The following is a 24,515-nucleotide window of genomic DNA, read 5'->3' as shown; positions in this document are numbered from 1 at the left end:
GTGACACTGCATTGGTGGTTTTTATTGGAAACCCAACTGGCACTGGGTGTTTGGGGTTTGCAGCATGATTCAAGTGCTGGCTGTGATGAGCACAGCTGGAATCAGGGCTATGAGTACAGACTGTCTCCATACCTGGCCTTGCCTGTGACTGTCACCCTGTGCCTCTCCAGCAGCTCATGATCAGTTATGTCAGCACCAAAATTTCCCTCCCTTGCCAGGACACGCTCTCTGCCTTTGTCTCAGGGCTAGGGTGAGGTCTCATGGTCACCTTCTCCAGCTGCCAGATTCCTTTGACTTGCAGGAACTCTTCCCATGATACCTGAAGCCCCAACAGGAGCTATAAAGGGGTTCATTCTTTCATTCAGCCTTGCAGGTTTCCTCTGAGGAAACACCCTGTGGAAAAACCACAGCAGTTCCTCATTGTCCCTCTTGACCAGAACACCTTGGGTGCTGTGCTGCTTCCAAAGCCAGCGTGGGCTTTGCCCACCATGGGCTGCCCAGTGCCCACCGCTGGGCTGCCCAGTGCCCATGGGGGAAGCTGGAGCATCTCCCAAACCTTTGGTGGGCCCTGGCCAAGGCCTGGACACAGAAGGGCCTTTGTTCTGCTGGACACCGTGCCCTGGGGCTGTTGCTGCATGACACCCTTCCTGACACACCGAGACATCCCTGCTCCTTGCCAGGTGGGTCAGGGTGTTCAGCTGGGGAGGGAAGAGAAGGGGCTGGCACCTGGGTTTCATGGGACCTGTGAGAGATGCTGCAGTGGTGGGTGTGTGTCCCAAAACCTCCTGGGAACAGGGGATTGGTTCCCAAAAGCAGCTGAGAGGCTGAGTGTTGCTACCCTGGAATAAGAACAAAATCTCCCCCTTCAGCAGACCTGAAACCTCATTAACACAAGGCTCCATTAAGTGAGCACTGCACGTGCTGCAGGAATGATTCCCTGGGGGCAGAAATAAACAGACATTAAAAACAAAATTAAAACAGCTCCACCAGTTCAAACAGTTTGAGATTTCAGTGCTCCTTTCCATCTCTCCCACCAGCAAAGCCTGTTCTCCTGATGGCAGGTACAGGTGAGGGGCATCAGGCAGCCTGGGGGAAGGGATGGGGTCACAGCCAAAGGCAGGAAAAGCCCCAGAGCCTGGGAACAAGGGGCAGCACGAGCCCCAGGCGTGAGTCTGGGGGAGCTGCACCTATCACAGTCCTCACTATTTTATTTCAGCTGATAAAAATAAGCCCAAGCAGGGCCCTGGCAGGGGGTTATTCCTTCAGCTGACAGAGGAGAGGCAAGAGAAGAGCTTTGGGCTCGGTGCTGGGGAAGAAGCGATGCTCTGGGATTGGATTAACCCCCAGCACCAGCAGTGGGTGCCAGAGCTGTTAATTACTCATCAAGGAAGCAAAAAGAGATGAACAAGACCTGCCTGGGATTAACTGAGCCCAAAAGCCCCCCCAGCTTCACTCCCTCACTCAGCTGCCTCCTGAGAACAGAGCCACACACATGCCTGGGCTTTTCCCTGGAGTGCTCCGTGGTCCTTTACCTGCTTTGAAAGGATTATATTCAATTCCCAACTGGATACTGATTCCTGTTCCTGGTTTGGGCTGTTTCTTTGCTGGCATCAGTGCAGAGTCAGGCCCTGGGATGAAGAACAGCTGTGCCCAATACCAGCATCCCAATTTGGGGCATGGCCTCAATATTTTTGGGGGGGAGGCATGATGTAGGGGCAAACCACTGGTTGCATCCCATATCCTGATGCTCACTCAGGACATTTTGGGGCTCCAGCACTGTGGGTGCGCAGATTCCACAAGCCTGGGGCTGTCCCAACCCAACTTAACCCCTCCATGAGTAGGAAAATGGGAATATTACAGCTCATTCTGCTAGGAAAGGATGGAAGGGCTTGGCTCTGCCTCATGGCACACAGTGCCCTGGACAGTGGGCAGGAATTGCTGTAATTTGATATATTAGAGCATAACCCCACCTCTTGTGCCCCCAGGACAGGGTGGGGGCAGGAGAACAGTGACACCCCAGCTGGATGCTCCCCATCCCACACAGCACTGAGGGCTCTCAGCTTCAGCTTAAGGAAAAGGAAGGTGATTTTTAAGGGAGGTGGGGGGAAAGGGGCAGCACTGACTGCTTTGTATTCTGCTACCGAAAGGACAGAGGAAATGAGTTTTCTTTAAGCAAGCTTTAAAAGCACAGGAAATATCCTGGCTATTTCAGGCCTGTCCTCGGCTTACCCCTGGGATGGGAGCTGGGTCAGGCTTCAGGGCTTAACCCAGGTGGAGCAGGGTAAGGATGGGGTTGGGGATGGAAATGGGAATGAGGGTGGAGATTGTGACGAAGATTAGGGTGAGGATGGGGCCAGGGATGGAGTTGGAGATGGAGATGAAAATGAGAAGGATGGGACCAGGAACGGGGTTGGGGCTAAGAATGGTGCCAGGGATTGGGCTGGGACTGAGCTCACCTGGGACAGGTGCTCAGCACTGGGGGAAATCACTGCCAAGTGATGCTGGCAGTGGGCAGAGGGACAGAGCACATCCCCAGCCCATGAGTGGAACATCCACATCAGTTCAGGCTTCCCAGGGCTGTTACGGTCCTACCCCAGCACTCAGAGCCATCCTGGCAGAGCCAGGGCTGGCACAGCAAACAGCCTTTATCTGCCCCACATCCCTGTTTGCACTGCAACTTTGTTTTATCATGGAACCACTTTAAACTCTGCCCCTTTTGGGAGCCCTCTAGGTGAAAAGTCGGTGAAACACAAAGGTGGCGTTACGCTTTTAAAAGTCTTCTTTTTCTAAAAGGTGGAGCAGGACCCTGCAAAGTCCTCTTGACACCCCAAACAGGGGGGACCCCCCATTTCCAAGAGACTCCAGCCCAGCCTGCTGGAAATGTTGGAGCTGATTCAGATCAATTAAAGTTGAGGTTTTTATTGAATTAAAGTGTCAAAGTAAGTACAGCCAACCCAGTATTTGGGCTGTTTTATTTTTTTGGGGTTTTTTTTTTTTTTTTTATGTTAACTTTTTTTCACCCTACTTGTAAAAGTGATTTAGAAGGTGGTATGGATTCCTGGGCTGGAGGAGACCTGGGAGGATGGTTCTGGAGCTTGGAAAGGACATGGACACGTTCCTTACACCTGGGAAAGTGTTGGCAGCAGTTCGGACGTGAGGAATAAAAGTGGTTCTGGCAGCAGCAGCCAGGTAAAATCCAGGAAAATAGTTGGAAAGGATTCCTCTTGGGATGCACTGCCTTGGCTGGGGAGCCCAGGTTGTCTCCAAGGCTGCCTAAGCCTGGAAGGAGGTGGCTTTTGAGCTCCAACTGGGATCAAACCCCTGAATTTGCTCTGGTCAGCACAATAACTCACATTGGCAGAGTCCACTGGGTACAAAAACATTCATTAAAACAGGTCCCACATGGGCAGTGTCCCACCAGCCCAGGGATCACCAAGGCCAGAGCAGAGGAGGAGGCTGGTGGGGCCTGGACCTTCTCCCCATTTTTAATGCCTCTGCAAGATTTTCTTTCCAAAAAGCTCCCGACTGCGGCTGGCTGTGCAAGCCGAGTATTTTTAGCAAGTATTCATGTGAAACTGCTCAGGATAATAATTTGCAATGTAAAGTTAGAGACTTCCTCAAAAACTCAGAGTAAGCAGATTTGGGTCAGCGGGACTTTGTGCTGATTGTGCTGAAAGGAACCATCCAGCCAGGTCCAGGAGAGCTACATGGGGCTGGATCTGGGCACTGAGTTTTCCGGGTAATAAACCCCCACTGTGCCCACAGGACCAAAACTTGAAATCCTTCCATGGACTGTGACTCTGCAAAGTCACAGATAAATAACATCACACGTAAATAGTCACATCCAGCATGACAGTCACCAGGAGTACCCGCTGCCTTTCTGGGCTCACATTTTCCCCCATCTCCCTTGGCCTCTTTGTGCCATCATTGATCCTTGAGCAGGAGGGAAAAGCTTTTAGAAAAACAGCGTTAATAAATCCAGCTCCTCACCCAGGGGTGCCCAGAGAAGGTGAAGGGTTTAACACCATGTGCCCAGGGGCTGCAAAGCTCTGTTTGGGTGGGAGTTTTACTGCTGTGAGGATGCCACAGCAACCAACCCAGGTTACCTGCACCAAAATAATGAGGGAAAGAAGTGTCTCACATTTTTAATTGTTTTAATAAAGAACAGAAGCATCTCTATAGACAGGACATGGCACCACGCCCTTCATTTTCAGGATGACACCATCTCATTTTCTCACACCTCTGTGGCCCAGAGGAAAACTCTCCATGATTTTCCTGCTTCCTCGGGGTGAAGGAAACTTCTGTCCGAAGCAAACAACCAGAGTAAAATGAGGATGAAATGTCCCAGCCCCAGAAGGGATTTTTGTCAAGGCTGGGTTAGCACCTACCAGCTGATGGTTTCCACTTCTGTCCAGTTCCTTACAAGTGGGGCAGCAAATGCCACTTACTTTAGTATAAAATGGGGTTTATGTGTTTAGACTTTGTCATAAAGGGTTGTAATTAAAATTTCACTTTAAAATGGACTACTTTTAAGCTGCGAGTCCATAAAATATGTGATCAATTGCAATGTGAGGCCTCGAGGGCTGCCTGCAAGCTTGGTGCAAAACTCACTTCTAATAGAGATTTGGTAACAGAATTAGAACTGCAGCAACTGAGAAAAAAACCCCAATACCACATGGGTGCTGTTCTCAAAATGGCTTTTTCCAGTTACTTTCTGCTTTTACCAGCTGTTATGGGCTAAAAAAAGTCCTACATAATCATAAATGTTAATAAATGCAGTACAAGTACAGGGATTTTTTTTCTCCCTGTTTTGCTGCCATTCTTTGGGGTTCATGTTTTTTAAGCTCTTTTCTGTAACACAAATACAAGTTGTTTGGTTTTTTCTTTTCCCCTTTTCCTTGTGTGAAGAAACACCTCTGGAATCCCTAAGATTCTTGCTTTGGGACTTAATTTTGTCTTCATTACTGAACGACTCCTAGAGCTATTAAAAAAATAAGTGCTCAACCCACTTAATAATTATTTTTACTGTGTTTTGAACACACAAAACATTAGGGCACCATGCAGCCTTGTCAGTGTATGCATCTGAAATGTACACTTCCAGGTATTTTCATTTTCATTACGGGCATTTTCATGAGGAAAAAGTCAAAACCAGGGAATGGCACAGCTCATCAGCACCAGCTCCTGATGAATGGGTTTGTTCTGCCTCCCCTCAGAGCCAAGGTGCAAGCACTGGGCTCATCCCAGGCCAAAGACACAACACAGAGGTCAAAACCCTTGGAAGAGAGAGATCCTTTTACCTGGACTTACTTCCCAAAGTGTTTACTCTGTGCCTCTGCTGGGTGGAACGACACGGACTGACAACGTGAGCAGATCTGATTGCAAATAAAAAAATCTTTATTGCATCTTAGAAGCAAGTCTTAAAAAAATGAAAAAAGGAAGGGAAAGAAAAAAAAAAGAGAAGGAAAAGAAAAATTTTCCATGCACCTACATCCTTGGGACTGTCACCAGAAAATGATGAACATTGTAAGACACAGACTCTATGCTAGTTGCAGTTCATACTCCATACGCGTGTAAACAATGGTTATTTCTTCTACTGGAATAGCAATTGCACTGTAAGATCCCTTCAAACGTGGCAACAACCACCAAAGCCTTGGGTTTTCTCCACTCCTTCACTTGCCTCCACTTCCCAGAGAGCAGGTGAAGTGGAACTGAAGGCAATGGGATGAAATGGGGCTGGAGGATACGATAGAAAAATATATTGTTCGCTGGTTTTTATGTTTTGTTTCTGCTGAGCAGGATATTTACAGGTACACAGGTCCCAAGAGATCATCTGCTTCAATGACAATGCCCAGTCACTGTCTAAGTCTCAGTGTACAGGGTTCCCTATCTGGCTTTAAGGCACTTTAGTTCGTGTATTTTCTCTTACCTTGCTAGGTGTTAACTCATAGGGATCACACTTTCCTTGTATTCAGCCTCCTCATCCCCAGTTCCTCTCAGAATACCAAAAAAATTCCTAAACTCACTGAAGTCATTCCAAAAATGTTAAAGAAATTTGGGGGGGGAAAAAAAAAAGATTGATGAAAAAATATTTTAGAAAGTAATCTTTGGAGATCATTTACTATAAGTATGATGTACACTACCTTATCAGTGAGAAGATGCAATACATTCCTAATATATATATATATATATTTACACACGCATATATATATATATAAAATATTAAAATGACTAACAGATATTCAAGGAAAGGTCAAGAACCTAAAACAGTGGATATTAAATAAATTAACGGTCTAGCAGATACAGAAAAAAAAAAATCCCAAAACAAAACTAGCAATCAGATGTAATAATTGTTCCCATTAACATCACGCGACCGAACGAAATCGATGCGATCGGGCGCGGGACTCTCGGTGCAGAGGAGTTTTCCAAGCTCTCCTCAGGGATCTTGGATTGTTCATTGTGTGCTGTCGTTTGGCTGCCAGAGATTCCCATTTCCCAGCCCCTTCCCCTCGCTCCTCAGCATTCCCTGGTCGCACGGCTCAGCCTCGGAGGGCGGCTGAGGACAGAACACAGAACCCAGCACGGATTCCCCAAACATTCCGTCCGTCTACGGACCAAACACCAAACACAACAACTTCTACAAGGACTAATTGGATCAGGGCTTGTGCTTACTTCCTTCCCTCGCCTGCCTATAATAAGTGGAGGTGTATTTTTAAACTGAAATAATCAGCTATTAGGGAAAAACAAAACCCCTCCTGCGATTACCACCCTTTCTCATCGCCACAGCGACTCGGATTTTCTAACGCAATTTGAGAATTAATGACTAATCCTGAACCAAAGGAGCAGAATCTTTGCACGGTAGCAGTCACACCAAAAACATTTAGACACAGCGTTTTGTCACTTGGCTTTGCACGCTCAGGTCCACATTTACAGAATCCCAGCCATGAAGACGGCAACGGAAACGGTAGGAAACAATCTTTTGTTCATAAGGAAATTCTAATTCAAGTCAGATTTCCACTGATCAGATAACTCTTAAACAATTTTTTCATTTTTTTTCTTTTTTTTTTTTTTTTTGTTTGAAGGCAAATATTGATCACAGTTTTGTTCAAAACCAAAACCACAACAACAAAAAACCCAAGGGCCTTGTTCTTCTCAAAATGAGCGCTTTGTAAGAAAACAATGATGATTTCTAAAATATATCCTGTGTGGTCTTTTAAAAGTGAATTATCAAAAAACATTTTCCCAAAAATAAATTAGATAATTAAAAAAAAAGTTTTTTCCAGCATAGCTGGACATTAGGCTGTCCTCACTGAGCCATTAGTATTGCTGCTTTTCCCAAAATTTGGGTCGTTTTTTTCAAACCATATTTCAGCCAGCTGTTGTGTGGACCCATACGTTGAAGCTTTGGACCCCAAGCACATTTTATATTGTTTTGGATCAAGATTAGGGTCACAAAAAACAGGGTGATGCACATGGACTACTCCAATTTCTTGGCTTCTGAAAGTTTTTAAGCCAGCTTGAATGACTTTGTTAAATAGATCTACGTCTTCAAGGCCCCAACCTTGGATGGAGACATCAAAGCCACCCGCTCGAAGAAGGTCACCTTTGTAAATACAGGTGATACCAAAGCCATAGTTCCTCCAGAAACCTGTTTTCTGAGTGAAGGCAAAATGATTGTCACTAGGAACCTTTCCACTATAAACAATCTTTGGATCATACTGGCTAAAAATGATGGGAAAATATACTTGCTGACCCAAAATTGTGTTGGCTCTACACCGCTGGAGGAATTCTGTGGTAAACACTAAGTCAACATCACAGAAGAAAAGTAAAGACTCGTTCTGGAACTGAGAAGATCCGACTTCCAGAGCCAGTGCCCTTGAGAACTCCCCGGACACCGGCAGAACCTGCATGTCAGCCTTGGGGTATTTGGAGCGGTAATCTCTCATCAGCTCGATCTGCTTCGCTTTGTCAGGGTTGGAGTTGGAATTGAAAAGCAGGACAACCAGCTTGACGTTCTGGTTTGGAATGAGGCACGTCTTTTCAAAATTCCCCATGAACCTTGCAAACATGTCGAACCGTCCGGAGAGAGGGATCAGGATGTTGATCTTCTTGTCTTTGAGCTCCTTCCTTTCTGCTTTGGACCTGCTGAGCTGGAAGGGGACAAACATCTTCAGCGAGTTGGAGAGGAAGGACAAGGACCCGGAATCCTGGTTGATTTTGCTGGCCAGCTCTTTGGCGTCCATCTCTTCGTGCTCCATGAACTGGATCTTGCTGAAGGTCTGCTGCAGGTACGCGTGCCTCCTCACGGGGACTGTCATCTTCTTCCCCTTGTGCTTCTTGTAGAGAAGCAGCAGGTCCAGCACGTACTCTGCTCCATACATGGGGTTCACCCTGCGGTATCCATACTGTATTTCCTTGAAATCAATGATCCTCCCTCGCGTCTTGGCGTTGGCGTTGATCATTTCCATGACCTGCATAACGATGTCATCCAACGCCTCGCGCTGGGACGAGTCCATCCCTCTCCGAGGCGGCTGCCCGTCGGCACCCGAGTACAAATATTTTCCTGTCAGAAATTCCCACTCCAGTATCTCCTCCCGGTGGCGGGGCTGGAAGCGCATGAAGGAGGGCGGCATCCCCAGCTGCAGGTCCTCCTTGTGGATTTCGGTGTTGCTGTACTTGCCCATGAGCACGATCTCGCGGTGCAGCTGCACGGTGCGGTGGCGCAGCTCGGCGATCTTGCGGCTCAGCATGTAGCTGTGCAGCCTGTACTGGTACGGGGGGTTCTTGTTGGGGTGCAGAGTTATAGCTCGGTGTATTTTGCTGTTCCTCAGGTCCCAGATGTAGCCTTTTTTGTTCTTCTCGTAATTCTCGTAGAACAGCTGCTGCATCTAGGAGAGAGAGAGAGAGGAGAAGTCAGAGTCTCGGCAGAGCTGACCCTGTGAAAGTTTGCCCACGCAACCCTGCTGGGAGAGAACTCCCCCTCGCTCACAGGGCCAGAAGGCTTTCTGAATAAGCTGTTCTTGGGTTTAGGCACAGGTTGTAGCAATACCAGCTGCTATTCAAGGAAATTAAGAGGATTATTCATTGTGAACTGGTGAAAGAAACATCTATCATGGATTTGGGATTACCACAGCCCATTCTAGAGGTATCACCAGCGGCCAAACAATTCTGCAGTAAGTCCATTGTAAGCTCATTTCTTCACAACAACACACCATCACCAGGAAAATAACACTGTGAAGTGTTCACTACAGAACTTTGATTATTCATTTGTTTCCCATTGTTTTCATATTAATAATAAAGAAGAATAAAAAGGGATGCCATGTACATACTAAGCAAATCTGACAACACCTCTTCCATTATACCCAAATGCCATTTAAGCATTAAAAATCCAGGTTTATGCATTAAAAATGCAGGCTGCTGAATATTTTAGTCAAGATGCCAAACATGTTACCTCAAGTGCTGCAATGCAAAGCTACAGCTGTCATTTTAAAATGTCAATGGACAGTGAAGTGCACCTGAGATTCCTGGAGTTCCAGAAGTCAGGTAATACAGGATGCAGGCGTACACCAAAATAAGAACATCCTTAGCGTGGCATTTGCTATTTCAAAACAAGGCGATGGTGAGCTGAGATTAGATTCACAAGTCTTAGGAAAAGCAGACCAACCAGCTTTACAGTCCTCAGTAGCTCAGGCAGTAGCTGATATCATGAAAGGCAAACCAGGATGATAATGTGGAAAATAAACTGAAAATAAAACCTTGAGACCAAAGTTATAGACCGGCTTGGATAATGGAAATTTAAAAAGACCACGGGCAGATTCTATGTCACAACACAAACGTCATCAACGTGCCAGAGCTGACACAGCACCCTCATTCAATATGGGATCCAATCTCTGTTACTGGCAGTGGAATCTACCACAGGAAACACAGCAATAAAGCTGTACAGGTCAGCAAAGAGCCAAACTCAAAAAAAGAACCAGGGAGAAGGTCTCAAATACGATGACAATCAAACAGAGCACTAAAAAGAAAACCACCAACACAGAAACCTTCCTTTTACCAGCTGCTCAGAGCCAGCACAAGTCCTGTTTCATGAGGCCTTCGGTTGCATTTTTCCCATTATTGTGGACAGACACTGAATCTCAGGGATAAACTTACACCTGGATTTAATTGCTGCTATCTTAACAAGCTGGCTGTGTGCATGCTGAAACCTGACATTCGGCGCATCGCCGCCGACAGCACGGGGCAAGCTGAGCCTACTGGGAGCAGGGATTTTAATCTGAGCAAACGTAAATCACTGCAAAGGAGAGAGGGAGGGATTTCAGCAGGGCTGAGAAAGAAAGGACGTTTATTTCGTGGGTCACCACCAGTCCCCCACCCCCTTCTCCTTCAAGTTCACCTTCTTCCCGCTCTCCCCAAGTGATCCCTGCTGCGTGCACGCTGTCTGGGAGCAATCCAGGCCAGAGGATGGATGGATCTGCACAGCAACGCAGCCAAAGGAGAACATCTTGGCCATGGCCCCTTGGCAGGCCTCAGATGAGCTGCCTGTCGAGATGTATAATATCCCCTTAGAAGTCATGCAAGATTTAAAAGAGCGCTACGGGCAGAGGTTAGCTGGTCTAATCCCACGTCCAGCAGAGTTATCCAAACTGAATGAACCTCATGCTTTCCCAAGAAACACATTTTTTCCACTCACCCAAGAGACGGTTCTCCATTTGTATCCCTGTATTGTTCCCTCTGCTAATAACGCTTTATTTTTTTGGTCACTTTGAACCTTGCTGTTGCTGTGAAGGGCTCTAGGAGACTTTAAATCACACCCACTTAGGGTCAGTCCTGTGAGCACCATATATTGCAGTGGAGAGCTCTCATGGGAAGAACAGGATCAGTCCAACACTGCAGGAGCCACTTATTTTACTGACAACACTGATCTATCCTCTAACACTGTGCACACGTAAAACTAGAAGTATGAAATGCATATGGTAACCAATTTCACTCACATTTAACAACAAATATAGCAGAGGTGTTTCCAGGAGTACTGTGACATCAGGTAAAAATTCTTAAATCACATCATTAGGCCGCCATTATTTAAAGGAAAATTGACAATAGGAATTAATTTCAAGTCTTGTTTTGAATTTATAAGACAACAAAATCAAGACCATGCAGCCTGAATGCATTTACTCCAAAATTGCTACCTAGGGCATTCTGAAGAGGAAACCATGACAAGCAGAAAGGCTTTCAGATTACACAACAAAGTTTTAATAGAATACTGATGGGTAGGAAAATGTTATGAAACTTCCCAATGGAAGTAAAGATAGGAACCCCTAGCAAATGGCACAAATTAAAATTAAGGAGCATATTTTAAAGCTCTGGCTTGCCACTCAGGAGTAACCTCTTAGGCAGACCAGTTACCTTCTAATACTCCTTCCTGTCCCTTCCCAAAACTAGCTTGCTTCAAAAACTGAAAATAAAACATATCTCAGCAAGCTTTTACCAGGGCTTCAACACAAAGCAATTTATAACTGAAACATCTATAAACATCCACCTTGCTCCGGCCAAGAAGGTGACAACTGCCCGAGCCCTGCGCTCTGGCCAACCCTGCAGTGCAGCTAATGAGAAGCACCACAGTAGCCAGGCTTTTATATAATCCCATTTTTCAGGAGAGTGCCTGGCAAGGCTGGCACGTTCCATGTTTTTCCTATGAAGTCTCCCCCACTCCTACCCCGGTATCCCCCTGTCCCCTGGCATTCAGCAGGCACGGGGGGTGCCAGGATCCCCCTGGGGGAGCCAAGGTACACCCCACACCAGCAGCAAACACAAAGAAGGGTATTGGAAGGGGTTAATCAACTCCCTACAGAGAGTACAAGGAGTTACAAACCATTTCTTCACAGTGACATTAAGTGGTGTACACAAAGTCCAAGTGGCTAGTGGCCAACGGAGCAGTTTAACCCTTCTCAGGCTGAGGCAAGGATAGACACGGGACCCAGTGCCACAGAAGGGCTGCAAGGCTCCAGGGCTTTGTCCCAGAAACCAGCCCCACATGGATTCTGTCTGCTCACCCACACCTACAAACTTGAAGGAAATGAGCAGTTCCCTCCATGCCGTTTGACAGCTCCACCAACACTGATTTGCCCAAATCATTAAGGCTCCCCAGCACTGGGTTCAATCACTAACAAGGGCAATGCCCAATTATCACAATCCTTGTTAATGTAATTTCTTACCATATTTGGGTCCAAACCACTATGCTAAATATCACCAATTAGCACACACTGGCTTTTGAATCCACGTGACACCGGACAGCCATAAGGAAAATACAGAATCATAATTAACTCTTGTGTACATCATCAATAGGTGGAAGAAGGCCATAGAGAAAGGAATACCTGTGATTTATTTGCTCCTCCCAGTCACTAAACACACACGTGGGGAGTGACAGGAGCCCAGGACGTGCACGTCTCCCACAGACCAAATTCTCCATGGCCTACAACCAGTCTTGAGAGCTGAACTCTTGCAAACTCTTCTTCTAGTGAAACAGGTTTCTCTATGATTCTTTTTAAAAAAAAAGAACTTTTCATGGATATTAATTTTGCAATGATTATATTCTAAGCATGCTTTATTCTAGTGCAGAGCACTGAGAGCATAGGGATACAAAGAAGAGCTACTCTTTATTGACCACTATTTACTCTAGACCTGTTGAAGCCTTAAAAACCCTAATGTTCCCCAAACCATTAGAGACTGAATGTTTAAACTGTGGTACAGCTGTTGTGGGCACTGCTGGCTCATGTCCAAAAGACCAACTGAAAGGAGAGAGTGTTATGTTCTTCGTTTTAAATGAAGAAGTCTTTTGCAGGCCAAAAAAAAGTGTACTGGAGAAAATGGACTTTAAAAATAAGACCAGTTTATGCAGAAACTGGCCCGCAGCCACGGATTAGCCCCCAAGGGCTTTCTCTCACAGCTCCAGATTGTGCTACCAGAGCCCAGAAAACACAGCCCCACAAGCCTCACGAAAAGCAATCATGGATAAGACATGTTGTATGTCAGGTTTCAAAATGCCCAAGATGGGTTTCAATACAAAGCCCAGCTAATTAAAAGCCCAAATGATGGTTAACGTCACCTAGCTCAGAGCACCTCTGCCAGGAGGAGATGAGGATGGGGGTCCCAGTGAGGAGCTCTTCTGCTACAGGAGCAATGCAGGTGCTGGGACAGCCCCTACCCTGCCCCACAGCTCTGCAGCCAAACCCAGGCAGGATGCTCATGTCCATCTCCTCCTTCCAAAGATGTGCCACAGCTGGTGGCAAGGGGGCAGCTCCTGTTGGCTGGCTGAAATGAGACTGAAGTCCTTCTGCTACCGCATCCCGAGGAACTGCACTAGCACCATTTTGCCACTTTGCACTCATTAACCACAACAGATCTCCAGTTTTCTGGTTTATACATCACCATTATAGCTCAACTGATGAAAAATTTTGCCAAGGGAAAGGAGCAGCGGGGTTTTGTGACTTCCCTTTGCTGGAGGGGAAGACTGTAGGGACCTCCTGGATACAACTCTGTGTATTCAGGGTTCTTTCTGTTTAAATCCTGATGCTTTATATCCCACAGCTAAACACTGACATGACTGAAGCCACTCCTTCAGACAGAGTTATTATGGTGGAGACAAACACGGGGAAGTAAGGGATAAACACTCATTTCCAGTGAACTTGGCCACTCGTTCATGGCTTTAAGCTCCCCAGTTGCCACCACAGGAAAGGATGCAGGAAACACCACTCGGTGCTGGGAGATCAGACTTCCCTCTCAGCTGGCAAATGAAGCTTTGAGCTCTGGAGCACGATTAAATGATGTGATTCTTCAGACAAGTCATTTCTCACACAAATTTCATCATGTACTGCCGGTTCACGTTTGCGTTGTTTCAAAAAGAGAGGCAAGAAAATCATCCTGAGCAGTCAGTACTCAAAATTTCCATGGCTGGGGTAGCAGGGGCAGATCCAGCTGTGACCTCTGGGTGCAATAAGCCCAGGCATGCTCTGAAGCAAAAAGTTTATTCTGCACAACACAAATGCCTCTTCTTATATGATCCTAAGTGGAACAGTGCTGGTCTCACTCAAGAGCCTTGCAGTGCCTCCTGCACTGCTCTCCTCTCCAAAGTGTTCCAGAAAGGAAGCCAAGAACTAAGGCAAGTTTCAAGCACAGCAAACTCAAGGTCACTGAATTCCCAAGGAATCTGTGAATTAGGAGAGTTACTGCTGGAGTTCAAGCTATTGTGAACCATACCAAGTAGCTGTTTAATTAAACAACTGTTTTTCTCCCAATCCTTTCTTGTTTAAGCAAGTAGAAGAGCTTAAAAATTACTTATTCATTTACAGTTTCTCAAACCAAGTAGCCTTTAAAGTATTTCCAGCTTGGCAAAGGAAAGAAGAAAACCTGCAAAAATGAATGGGTCTTCAAAACTGGCATTGAGCACCTCACCTCTGACCCTGAGCTCCACAATCTCATTACCCAAAACCTACACGTGGGAGCAGTCCAAGGCACTTGGGAACTGAGATCCTCCAGCTAGGAAACAGAGAACTTCCCTCTTCCTGGCCCTGCATTAAACTGAGCTTCATCCTCCTGGTCTAAATGAGGATACAGAAACCAGATAAAACAGAACGTGCCAGTTAGGATATTTAGATTTAAGTGTGTAAACCTTAGGAGAGCTGGATGTGATTGCAAGGTTTTCGTCCAAAAGGTTCTGATTTGACAGAAACAAAACCAAGTAAAATACCACTAAATATTAACAAATGTTCTACAGTACAGCTATTGAAGAAACAGAACACTGTAGGTGCAAATGACTAATTGTCACTGGGATTGCCTGAGAAAGTGCAATCAAAAGTTGCTTCTAACATAATTTCCAAATTACGAGTCCTGGTGCAAACTGCTGCTCCTCACAAGGCTCGCCCTTGCTCAAGTCAAGGCTCTGACCCATGGGGCAAATGATTCAGCTCTCCCTCTCCAGCCTCTGTCCCAGATCCAAACAAAACCAGGGATACAGTGACTCCCTGCTGATTGCTCATTTAAAGGCCAGACTCAGGGATGATGCCAGATTACTTGCCCACTGAATCTGCTGCGCCTCAGCATTTCTTTTCCTTGTTGTCAACTCCACACTTTTACTCCACAGTACAGGCAGAGCTGAAGAAAACTTGTTTTTCATTATGAATTTCAACAGGCCCATGAAAGCCAGAGCCACAGCCTTGGAAGTCTGCATCTGCTCTTTCTCATGCAAAGTGTTAAGATTCCAGAGGAGCAGCACATGACCCTTGAAGGGGAGTTTCTTGGAGATGATGAGCAGAAAGCTTCTGACACCCTGCCCAATATATTTTGGATGCTAAAAACAGAGTTAGAGGGATGCAGTCTCCTCTGAACACAGCCTACAGAAAAGAAGACCTCTTCTGGACTGCTGTGTGATTTTCCACCATGTGTTTTCAAGAAGCAGTAATGTAATAATTTAGAAATACTTTTGTTCATGGAATTCAAAGATTCCTATTTGGGAGCTACTTTCCACATCCAGTGGTTTTGTAGGAGTTCCGAGCCTTGACGGATGAGGAGCCTTTTTGGTCCACTTGGCAAGGCTACCAAAAGCTGCTGCTTAAAGGGGAGTGGAGAAGAAACCCTCTGCTTGGAGAAATTTCAGCTGCAGCCCAGGCAGCCACCCACCATCTCAGCATCAGCCCAACACCAGAAATCCAAGCTGGAGCAGCTTAGTCTCTCTGCCAGATTGCATGGGGACAGCAGTGATCCTGCATCACACACCACCCCAGATCTCTGCCAAGAAGTCCAGGGGAAGCATTGGCTCCAGTGGGTCTGTCTGCAGGATCCCTCCCTGCCAGTCCTGCCCACACGTGCCCACCAGCACAGCTTTCTGCTGCTGCAGGATGTTTCAGGAACCTCCACCCCAGAGCAGGCACAGGGAGACAATGTCTCAGTGACAGCACTGCAGGACAGGGCTGAGGCAGTCAGCACAAAGCTCTGAATCTCTCTTGAGCCTTCACAGGAGATTACTGTGGATTTAATTAGGCAAAGATTCAGCCTCACAATAGCTGCAGTTCTTCCCTGCATGTAAAAAGGTGGGGGTGTATTTAAAAAAAACAGATTCATTTACAAGACATTCATAACTTCCAGCTTAGGCAGAACCATTTTGGATGAGGAGAGCCACAGCCCCTTTTTCATGGTAACAAACCATGCTAGCTGTTTCTGATCCCTTGAGAAGATTTGAGTCAGGACTACACCTTTTGGAAAGGGGCAGGAAGGAAGCTGGGAATGCTGAATTAAATCCCCAAAACAAGGAAAACTGCTCAACTGCCTGTGTCAAAGCTGCAGGCCCTCAGACCTGCAGTGCCAGAACAGCATCTTCCATAACTTCATTTATGAATCCATCAGCATTATGCTTTCCTAACAATTGATGGTAAAAGCACTTCTCTGCCAGCCACATCAGTATCAGCTGATGAAAACTGACAGAAAACTGGGAATATATAACATTTCTAACTCCTCTGCTGTTGAACCCTCCTCCCAGATGCCACAACAGCCACTCCATGGGTGCTGCTGTGCTGTGCCTCTGCCAGGCGAGCAGCTGGAAGAAGGGATGTTGTTCAGGAGGAACTCTTGAAACCTTAGCCCCTTCCAAATTGCTGATGGCCTGTCCCTAGGAGGTGGCAGCTGCACACCACTTCAAGCTGGTGGGGTTATCTGAAACACAGAACCAGCCAGCATTCAAGTAACACTCTGAGAGGGCTCCCTCTGTTCACTTGGTCCCGCTGGACCGACAAGGTTCTGCTTGTGTCTCACCGGTGTCACCTGGTTTGCAACAGCACAAAGGACAAGGTGCTGGTGAACCACTGTGCTAACTGCATGGCACAGCCATCTCTCTTCCAGGCTTGGATTTCAATGAGTGCTCCAACACAGTGCTCTCTAGCCGATTTTCCAGGGTCATGCTGAGATACCCGTGGGTGGCAGCTGCTGAAGGCTGGTCTGCTCCGAGCGGGGCAGGAGCTGGCAGCACGAGGCAGTGCTGGGTTTCCTGCTCAGGTCTGCTGTAATCACAATCACAGAAATCACAGAATATTCTGAGTTGGAAGGGACCCAGAGGGATCACTGAGTCTCCTAAGTGAATGGCCCATACTGGGATGAAACCCACAGCCTTGGTGCTATTAGCACCATGCTCAACCGGCTGAGCTCATCTCCGTACACCCCTCCCTGGCATCCAGCACTGAAGCAGGAGCTCAAATTAAGATGGATTTAAAAGAAATCTTATTTTACTCCCGTTGGAAGAAAACTAGAACAAGCTATGGATTTCCCTACAGACCTCCCACAGAACCAGTGCCCAGTACAGACACAACATTTGTGACACAGGCAGAGGGTTTCACTCCCCTTTCACCCGCCTGTGAGCTCAGAGCAGTTCTTCAGTCTGGTTTTTCAGCCAGAGCCACCATTTCTGGAGCTGGTTTGAAGACTGCCTACAAGGGCCTGGACTCAATCACCAGCTTGTTTCACACGGGGAGCAATGCAGGGTGACAGCTTCCAGGGCTCACCAAAGCTGCACAGCATTGTTCTCAAGTGTCTATATGAAACGCGTGCACTTTTTTTTTTTTTCTTTTTTTGCCCAAAGAATTGTTTAGCAATTGCTCCAAGGAGGGGAGGAAAATAAAGTCACAAACTCTTGTTTTATGTGGAGAAGCCACATGTTTCAGTCAGCCCATGAGAATCCACAGCTGAGCCCTGGCCTGGGGATAGCAGAGCTTTAGGAGGCCGTGATGGTAACAAGCACCGGGCAGTAACGCAGCTGCTGCAGAAAGAATTTCCACAGTGAGATGATGATGATTGCACAAGGGTTCCTCTAGTGCTTGTACCATTACCACGCACGACTTACAGCCTTCCTGCTCTTCTGTGCCGAGTTTAAAAACAAAATCTGCCCTTTGTCTCATCACTGGAAAACATATGTACATCATCCAGCGTAGACGTGGCACTGCCAAAACCATTCCATGACAAGGTCTCTGCCTCAAACAGTTCTGCCATCTAAAGGAAGTGCAACACACAGCAGTTTGGTTATAAAGACACATCTCCTTGATCAATAAGGGACCAGCAGGCAAGGTTTGCCCATTCAGAGGGCTGATAAATCTCTCAAGAATTTGCCTTTCATGCCCTGTAACCCAAAAGCACCATAAATTGTGCATTAATAGCTCTAACTACAAAGGTCACCTATTTTTATTGCTTGCTTTGCTGAAGCACAAGGGATAACATATTTCAAATAAGTCACTTTTTCAGAGAAAGCAGTGACTTACTAATTACTCATTTGGATAGGGTTGGCCAGGTGGGTACAGATTGAACACCCTGGAAAGAAAAATGGTGAGAGAAGGGAAAAGGGTGAGAGAAGGGAAAAGGTTATGAAAGAAGGGAAAAACACTGCTGCACATGCACAGGTCTGGGACCAACCCGTTCCTCTGCAGTTTCACATATGCTCAGAACTAGAGGAAGGCAACATCTCTTTAGGCAGCCACAGTTTTATTGTCCTCCTGTCAGTGGAACAACTTTCTCATTATTAAAACGAGCTGTCAGGCAGACTGGCATTTCCCTCCTCACTGTGTCCAAGTCAGCCCGTTCGTTCAAATATGGTTAAAGATTTCACACAGTGTTGCTGGCTAACTGTATATGGTCTGAGGTTTTCTGGAAGTTTGCTGTCTGGCACAGCTTGGACAAGGAACAAGCAGCGTTACTCTGCAGCACTCTGTAACCAAGTGCCTCTTGCATTACACACAGTCTGTCAGAGCCAGGGGCTCACCTCCACAAGGGTGTTTAAGCCTTGCTGATGTTCACCATCCATCATCCAGCTCTGACAAAAAGAATATTCAACTGCTCCCTTTGTAATGCTCTAAATTAAAACAGGAGATGTGGATGCCGATAAATGCAATTATGCTGAATGTAAACGCATTAGAAATGGAAAGGAAAACACCGTTTCAAATACTCCCCAGCTTGGGGAAGGATTTGCTAATCACACAACACAAGTGAACTCTCTTTTGAATATTAGCCACACATACAAAGAGTTTTTGGGTCTTTCTAGGGTCTTCTTTGCTTCCAACCTAGAGCACACTTTGTTCTGCTTGGCTGCAACCAAGCTGGCACAGGTGCAGTCTTGGTAGAGCAGACCTGGCTCCAAACCTTGTGCCCACTGCCTGCAGCCACCATGGCTTGGTCCCTCCATCTCTCCAGCTGCCAGCCTGCAGCCTACAAGCCTCAGCTTGCACACAGCTGCTGTTTCCTTTCCCTCTCCCTTGGCCACTGCAGGCTTTCTAGATTTAGAAACCAAGCAGATAAGAGGAATTTATAATTTTCATTAGTGACTTTCCCATACTCCACTGACATTTTTCCACTCATCTGGGAGACAGGGGCAATGGGAGATCTCCTGGGTGGGTTTGCCTGTTGGGTCAAGGTCCTGCTGCTTCAAGCAACCTCACGTGTGCTCAACAGAGAAAGGCAGGGAGGGAGGAAAAGCCATTGCTGTGAATGCAGAAGGAGCTTTAGTCAACAGATGGAGAAGGCCAGTGGAGTTTGCAGCTTCCTTCAGCAGACAGCAATGCCTTGTCTTCTTATGACCCATTTTTAGTTGCTGATCGAGGACATTTCAGGGATTTGACTCATGAATAGCAAATGACTTGTGCTGGCTTTGCCAAAAAGCCTTCTCCTTGCTGCAGGAAGCCTGGGCTGCTTTGAAGTAGCTCCTGAACCAAGACAATTTACAGCCTGACAGCTTAAAGCTGCATTGAAATGGGCCCTGGTGTCCTCGGGGTGTTATAAATCACCGCGGCTCAGAGGCAGGCGGGCCAGGCAGGGCAGGGTGCATGGATGGGGACTGTGTTCTTCTGCTGTCCCACAAAGGCACGGCCACGAGGGAGCCAGAGCCCTTCAATGGGGCTTTCAGAGGGACACACAGGACTACTTTCTGCTGCCCTTTCCTCAGTACTCTTCCGAGATATACTTGTATCATCTGAACTGCAGGTTGTTCTCGAGTTCAGTGCGGTTTTGAGCTGAGCTAATCCAGGCTCTGACGTGCACCCCATGAGCAAATAGGTGCTCCCAACTCCTAGCCAAGAGCAGGCTTGGAAATCTCTATGTGACCAAGCTTTTGGGAACAGGCTCAGCTGGTGGCAGAGGGGTTCACTGCTGACTCAGTCCTGGGGGCTGCACCTTGTGTCAGAAAACCAAATGGGCACCGACACATTATCTGAGTCTTGAAATAGCAGCACTGCTCAACACAGCTCATGTGGCAGGGCCCAGAGGCACCCCCAGAGCTCTGGGTGGGAGGACAGCTCTCACTCTGCTCAAGGACATCTGTCAGGGATGTCCTCCATAGCCACAACCTGATTTGGAATGACCAATCCAGCAGTACTTTAGTCTAAAGCCTACAGAAAGAGCTTTGCATGTACCCCAGGAATCTCACCCCCGTTTCATGGCTGTTTTGCCCATCCCCATTTGGGGTTTTCCCACTGCAGAGCCAGGGAATGTAATGCAGGCTGTAGGACCATGCTCTTCCATCAAGCCCTGCCTTTGCCCTGTCTTGATGTGAATGCCAAAGTCAAATATAATCCACCCACCCAAACCAGATGTTAGAAACCTGTCTGTCTCTCTTCAGCTGTCCTCTGAGGTCTGGCCTCCTGTCAAATGCCTGAGGCGAGAGTTTTCTTTTTTATTTTTAAGGCAATGATAATATGTTCAAAGGCTCTTTCTTCTGTTTGGAGAGAGCAAATCTACACCTGGTCCAGAAGTGCTTCAATACACACCAGCAACTAACAAATCTCTGCCTCTGAGAGAAGTTTGGCCACTTGACTTGCAAAATAGTTGTTTCCTCCCTTCACAGAAATTTTAACAGCTAATTCAGTAGTGCCACAGGAACAGAGGAGACAAATCGAGCCGATTCTGGTCAGGGTGCCACCTTTTTACTCAGCAAACTATCACAAGAGAACTTTTATTCTCCCCTCTGGAATAGCAGTTATTTCTACCGGTCTGTAAGCCAGAAGAATACAGAAATTATCTCCTGGACATTTGATTTCCATGGAAACAGTGCATCATTGGGTATTTCTAACAGATAAAAAAGGACAGGAGCAAAGACAGAGGGAGAGTCGAAGGGGGAAGGACAGATCAGACCAGAAGGGGCAAGTTTGCAGCACCGTTGTGCTGTCTCATCGTGCTTCTTAAGCAAGAACCTCCTTTCGGGTACTTTATGTCCTAAAAAAACCTCAACACGTAACAGGAGTCTGTGTTGCGCAAAGATGAGAGATGGAAAGCATTATGCTGACCTTAAAATGTAGCTCAGGGGCCTGGTGCATCACAGACTGTTTAGTGTTAGCATTATCCAGAAAAGCACTGAAAAATGCATTGCAGGATATTGAAGAAATCTATATCCGGATATTAAAACTAGTATTGAGTAAACTGTGAGGAGTGACTATCACAATATGGTCAGACCACAAGCTTAACAAAGCCTAGGAAATAAAGCACTGTGACTAATGTGAAGCACATTAAAAGAAATCACATACAAACCCCACTAAATCCATCAGCTCCCAAGGACACTTCTTTGCCTTGTTTAGAAGGGGTGAGGACACAAACACATGAGATTTTTACACAACATGTTCTATTGCTCACTGCTTTGTGCTGATTTCCAACCAAAGTACTGCCTGTTCTTGAGGACTGGGATTTCACACTTGGAGGATTTCTAAGAAAGAGGTCTTATAGCTGGGACTCAAGTGACGTGGCCAGAACGTGCCTGACGATGCCTTCCCACCACAGCAGGCACTGTCCCCTGGCAGCAGGGATGAGTGTCCAGTTCTGGGACCCACCAGCAGAGAAACAGTGTCATCTTAGCAGATGGACAATGTTATTTGCAACGAGTCAAGAATTAGGTCAAAGAAAACCTTCCACCGCCTGGAAGTCTAGCTTCCTGGGCTCCCTGCATGTTGGTTTCTCCTGTGGCATTGCCCTCCTGTCCATTCTGCAGGGGACAGAAACCACCCAACCCATGAAATGTCAGCCTCTCCATTTTGTCAAAAGGCTAAAGTAAAGGGAAAGTAAAACAACCCCACACAGCATCAAATAACCCACATCAAAACCCAACCCTACCACAACATCCTTCTCATCTTCATCCCTCTGACAACTCACACTGTACTGAGACTGGAACTGTCTTGAAAGAACATTTATCTGCTCTGCTCTGGGCTTGCTCTGTGTTCCACAGGAGAGCAGCTAGACAGGGATCAGATGGCTCAAGGCCACGAGAAGTGTGTGCTCACAAGAGCTGGTGGTGGCAGCAGGAGCTGAGCAGTCCTGCACAGACACCGTGCTAGATAGGAAGTGCTGCCAGCCTGGAAACTTCCTTACAGGAAAAGAGATATATTGGAGACTGGAAAAGAGCAGATGACAGCAAGAGGTGGTAGTTTATGAGAGTACTTGAGACCACTGCTAATAATTAGTGCCCTGAATGCTGCAGAATGCCAGGAGGAGTGAACTTTGTGAATCATGATGCAGGTTTGTAAGAGATGCATTAATTCATGCCACTACTGAATGATACCAAATCCAAATGTCAAATCCACTCCAAATCCAGGGGTGACTTAGCCAACTCTAGATTTGGCTTCTTTCCTCACTTCCAAGTTACAGAAACCATTACCCTGACATAATGGTTTAGGTTTTAATAGCATGGATCTTTTGGCCATAACCATGAAGGAAATAACAAAACAATAATAAATCTGTAAGCCTCAGTGGCAAGCAAAAGAATGTAATCTTGATTCTCTTGCCCACTAAATAATTATGCTTACATCATGCTAAAATAAAAGTCTACGTTGTGCTTTCTGTTATTAAAAATACAAGGAAGAGATCAAACTGTCCATATATATGGAATTATAAAACCAAGCCATATATCACCCAGACCGAAGTATGTAATCACGACATAACAAATGGAGTTTAATACTCAGCGGAAACCACAGCTCTGGAAGACATTTAAAGGAATATTTCCATTTTCCTAGGTACTATATCAGGTTCTTGGCCAGACATTTTTGATTGCACTGTACTAAAAATACAGTCCTAGTTTCAGAAGACAAAAATTTTCGAAGCATGACGAAATGTGAAAGGTAATTGCAATGCACCGCTGAGCTATTTTATTACATTATCTAACATCTTTAAAGAGTAGATTAGCTCACAGTGCAAACATTCTGGTTTCCCTGATGTTTGAGTCCTGGCAGGAACACAAGCAGCAGGAAGAGCCGTGCCTGAAGACAGGAGAGTGGTGCTAGTGAGCTTCTGGAGCAGCTTTCCTCAGCAGAACAGGCAGCTCTTTCCATCCAAGAACCTCGTGGAAGAGCTGCAGCCCCTTTGCTGAGGCACTCTGGGAAGATGCTGGGAGAGGTGTGTGATCTCCTGCCAAGCCCTCCTCAGCAAAACTGAAATAGCCAAAGGTTCATCAGCACCAACTGGGTCTCACTGCTGACATAAACCAGGGGGGAGCTGCTTTGAGAAGCTGCCGGAGCCCACAGCCCTACGAGCACTTGGCGGTGGGCAAGAGCTGCCTCTCCCTCAGCTGCCTTCATTTAACCCTAAATTCTTCCTACCTTCATTTAACCCTAACTTCCTACCTTCATTTAACCCTTATTTTCTACCTTCGTTACCCTAAGTCCCTACCTTCATTTAACCCTAAATTCTTCCTACCTTCATTTAACCCTAAATTCTTCCTACCTTCATTTAACCCTTATTTTCTACCTTCATTACCCTAAGTCCCTACCTTCATTTAACCCTTATTTTCTACCTTCATTACCCTAAGTCCCTACCTTCATTTAACCCTAACTTCCTACCTTCCCAGAAGGAACAGCACAGTGCTAATGTGATAACACCTTAACAACTAAGGCTGCCCCAAATCAGAGATGCTCAGCTCTTAGGAAAAAGACACAAGCCTGGTGAGAAACAGCAGCTGTGGAGAGAGCAGAAGGGACTTGCTACACCTGCAACAAATAACTCACTGCAGTGGCTGAGGTTTGTGCTCCACAAATCCCTGTTTACCTAGGAAATCCATATTTACAATGGCTGTGGTTATGTGTTCCTTCTACTCCCTTTGCTCTCCCACCTGTTACAACCAGGAGCAGGGGGAGCCTCATCCAGCTGTTCCATTATTCCCAGACATTTCTCCCTTCCTCTTCACTCTCTGGCTTGTTTGTCCAAGAAACAGCTCTGGTTATGCAACAAAAAGCCATGAGAAAGAATAATCACTAACCAAACCTCTGCTTCCTTTATGCAGCCAGGCTCACAAACTGACTGCTCCCCTCGTCAAGCACAGGCTAAACTTCTAGGAAACCAGCATGCAGGTGGGTCCAGAATGGCATGGGATGCAGGGAATAAGCAAATGTCTCTCAAGAAGGCAAAATGGAGGAGAAATTTTTAGGTCTTTAGTCGAAAGTAGACAGTAGCTATATGCTGCCATCACCTAGTATATGACATTGCAGTTTACTGCTCCACAAAACTCAGTTTTAAACTCAGTT

General features: G+C 46.4%; 1 protein-coding gene across 1 annotated transcript in view; it reads right to left on the bottom strand.

Annotated features, from left to right (window-relative positions):
- Positions 1 to 5,777: 5,777 nt before the first annotated feature.
- CHSY1 (chondroitin sulfate synthase 1) overlaps positions 5,778 to 24,515 on the bottom strand; it is a 75,369-nt gene continuing 56,631 nt past the window's right edge. Inside the window, exon 3 of the mRNA XM_068203607.1 lies at positions 5,778 to 8,885. Coding sequence (XP_068059708.1) covers positions 7,293 to 8,885 — 1,593 coding nt within the window. The 3' untranslated portion in view covers positions 5,778 to 7,292. The remainder of the gene's footprint in view (positions 8,886 to 24,515) is intronic.

The sequence above is a fragment of the Anomalospiza imberbis genome, chromosome 13 (genome assembly GCF_031753505.1).
Source record: "Anomalospiza imberbis isolate Cuckoo-Finch-1a 21T00152 chromosome 13, ASM3175350v1, whole genome shotgun sequence".
NCBI classification, from domain to species: Eukaryota; Metazoa; Chordata; class Aves; order Passeriformes; family Viduidae; genus Anomalospiza; species Anomalospiza imberbis.
The sequence above is the reverse complement of the archived record's forward strand: the minus strand, read 5'-3'. Positions and strand labels throughout refer to the sequence as shown.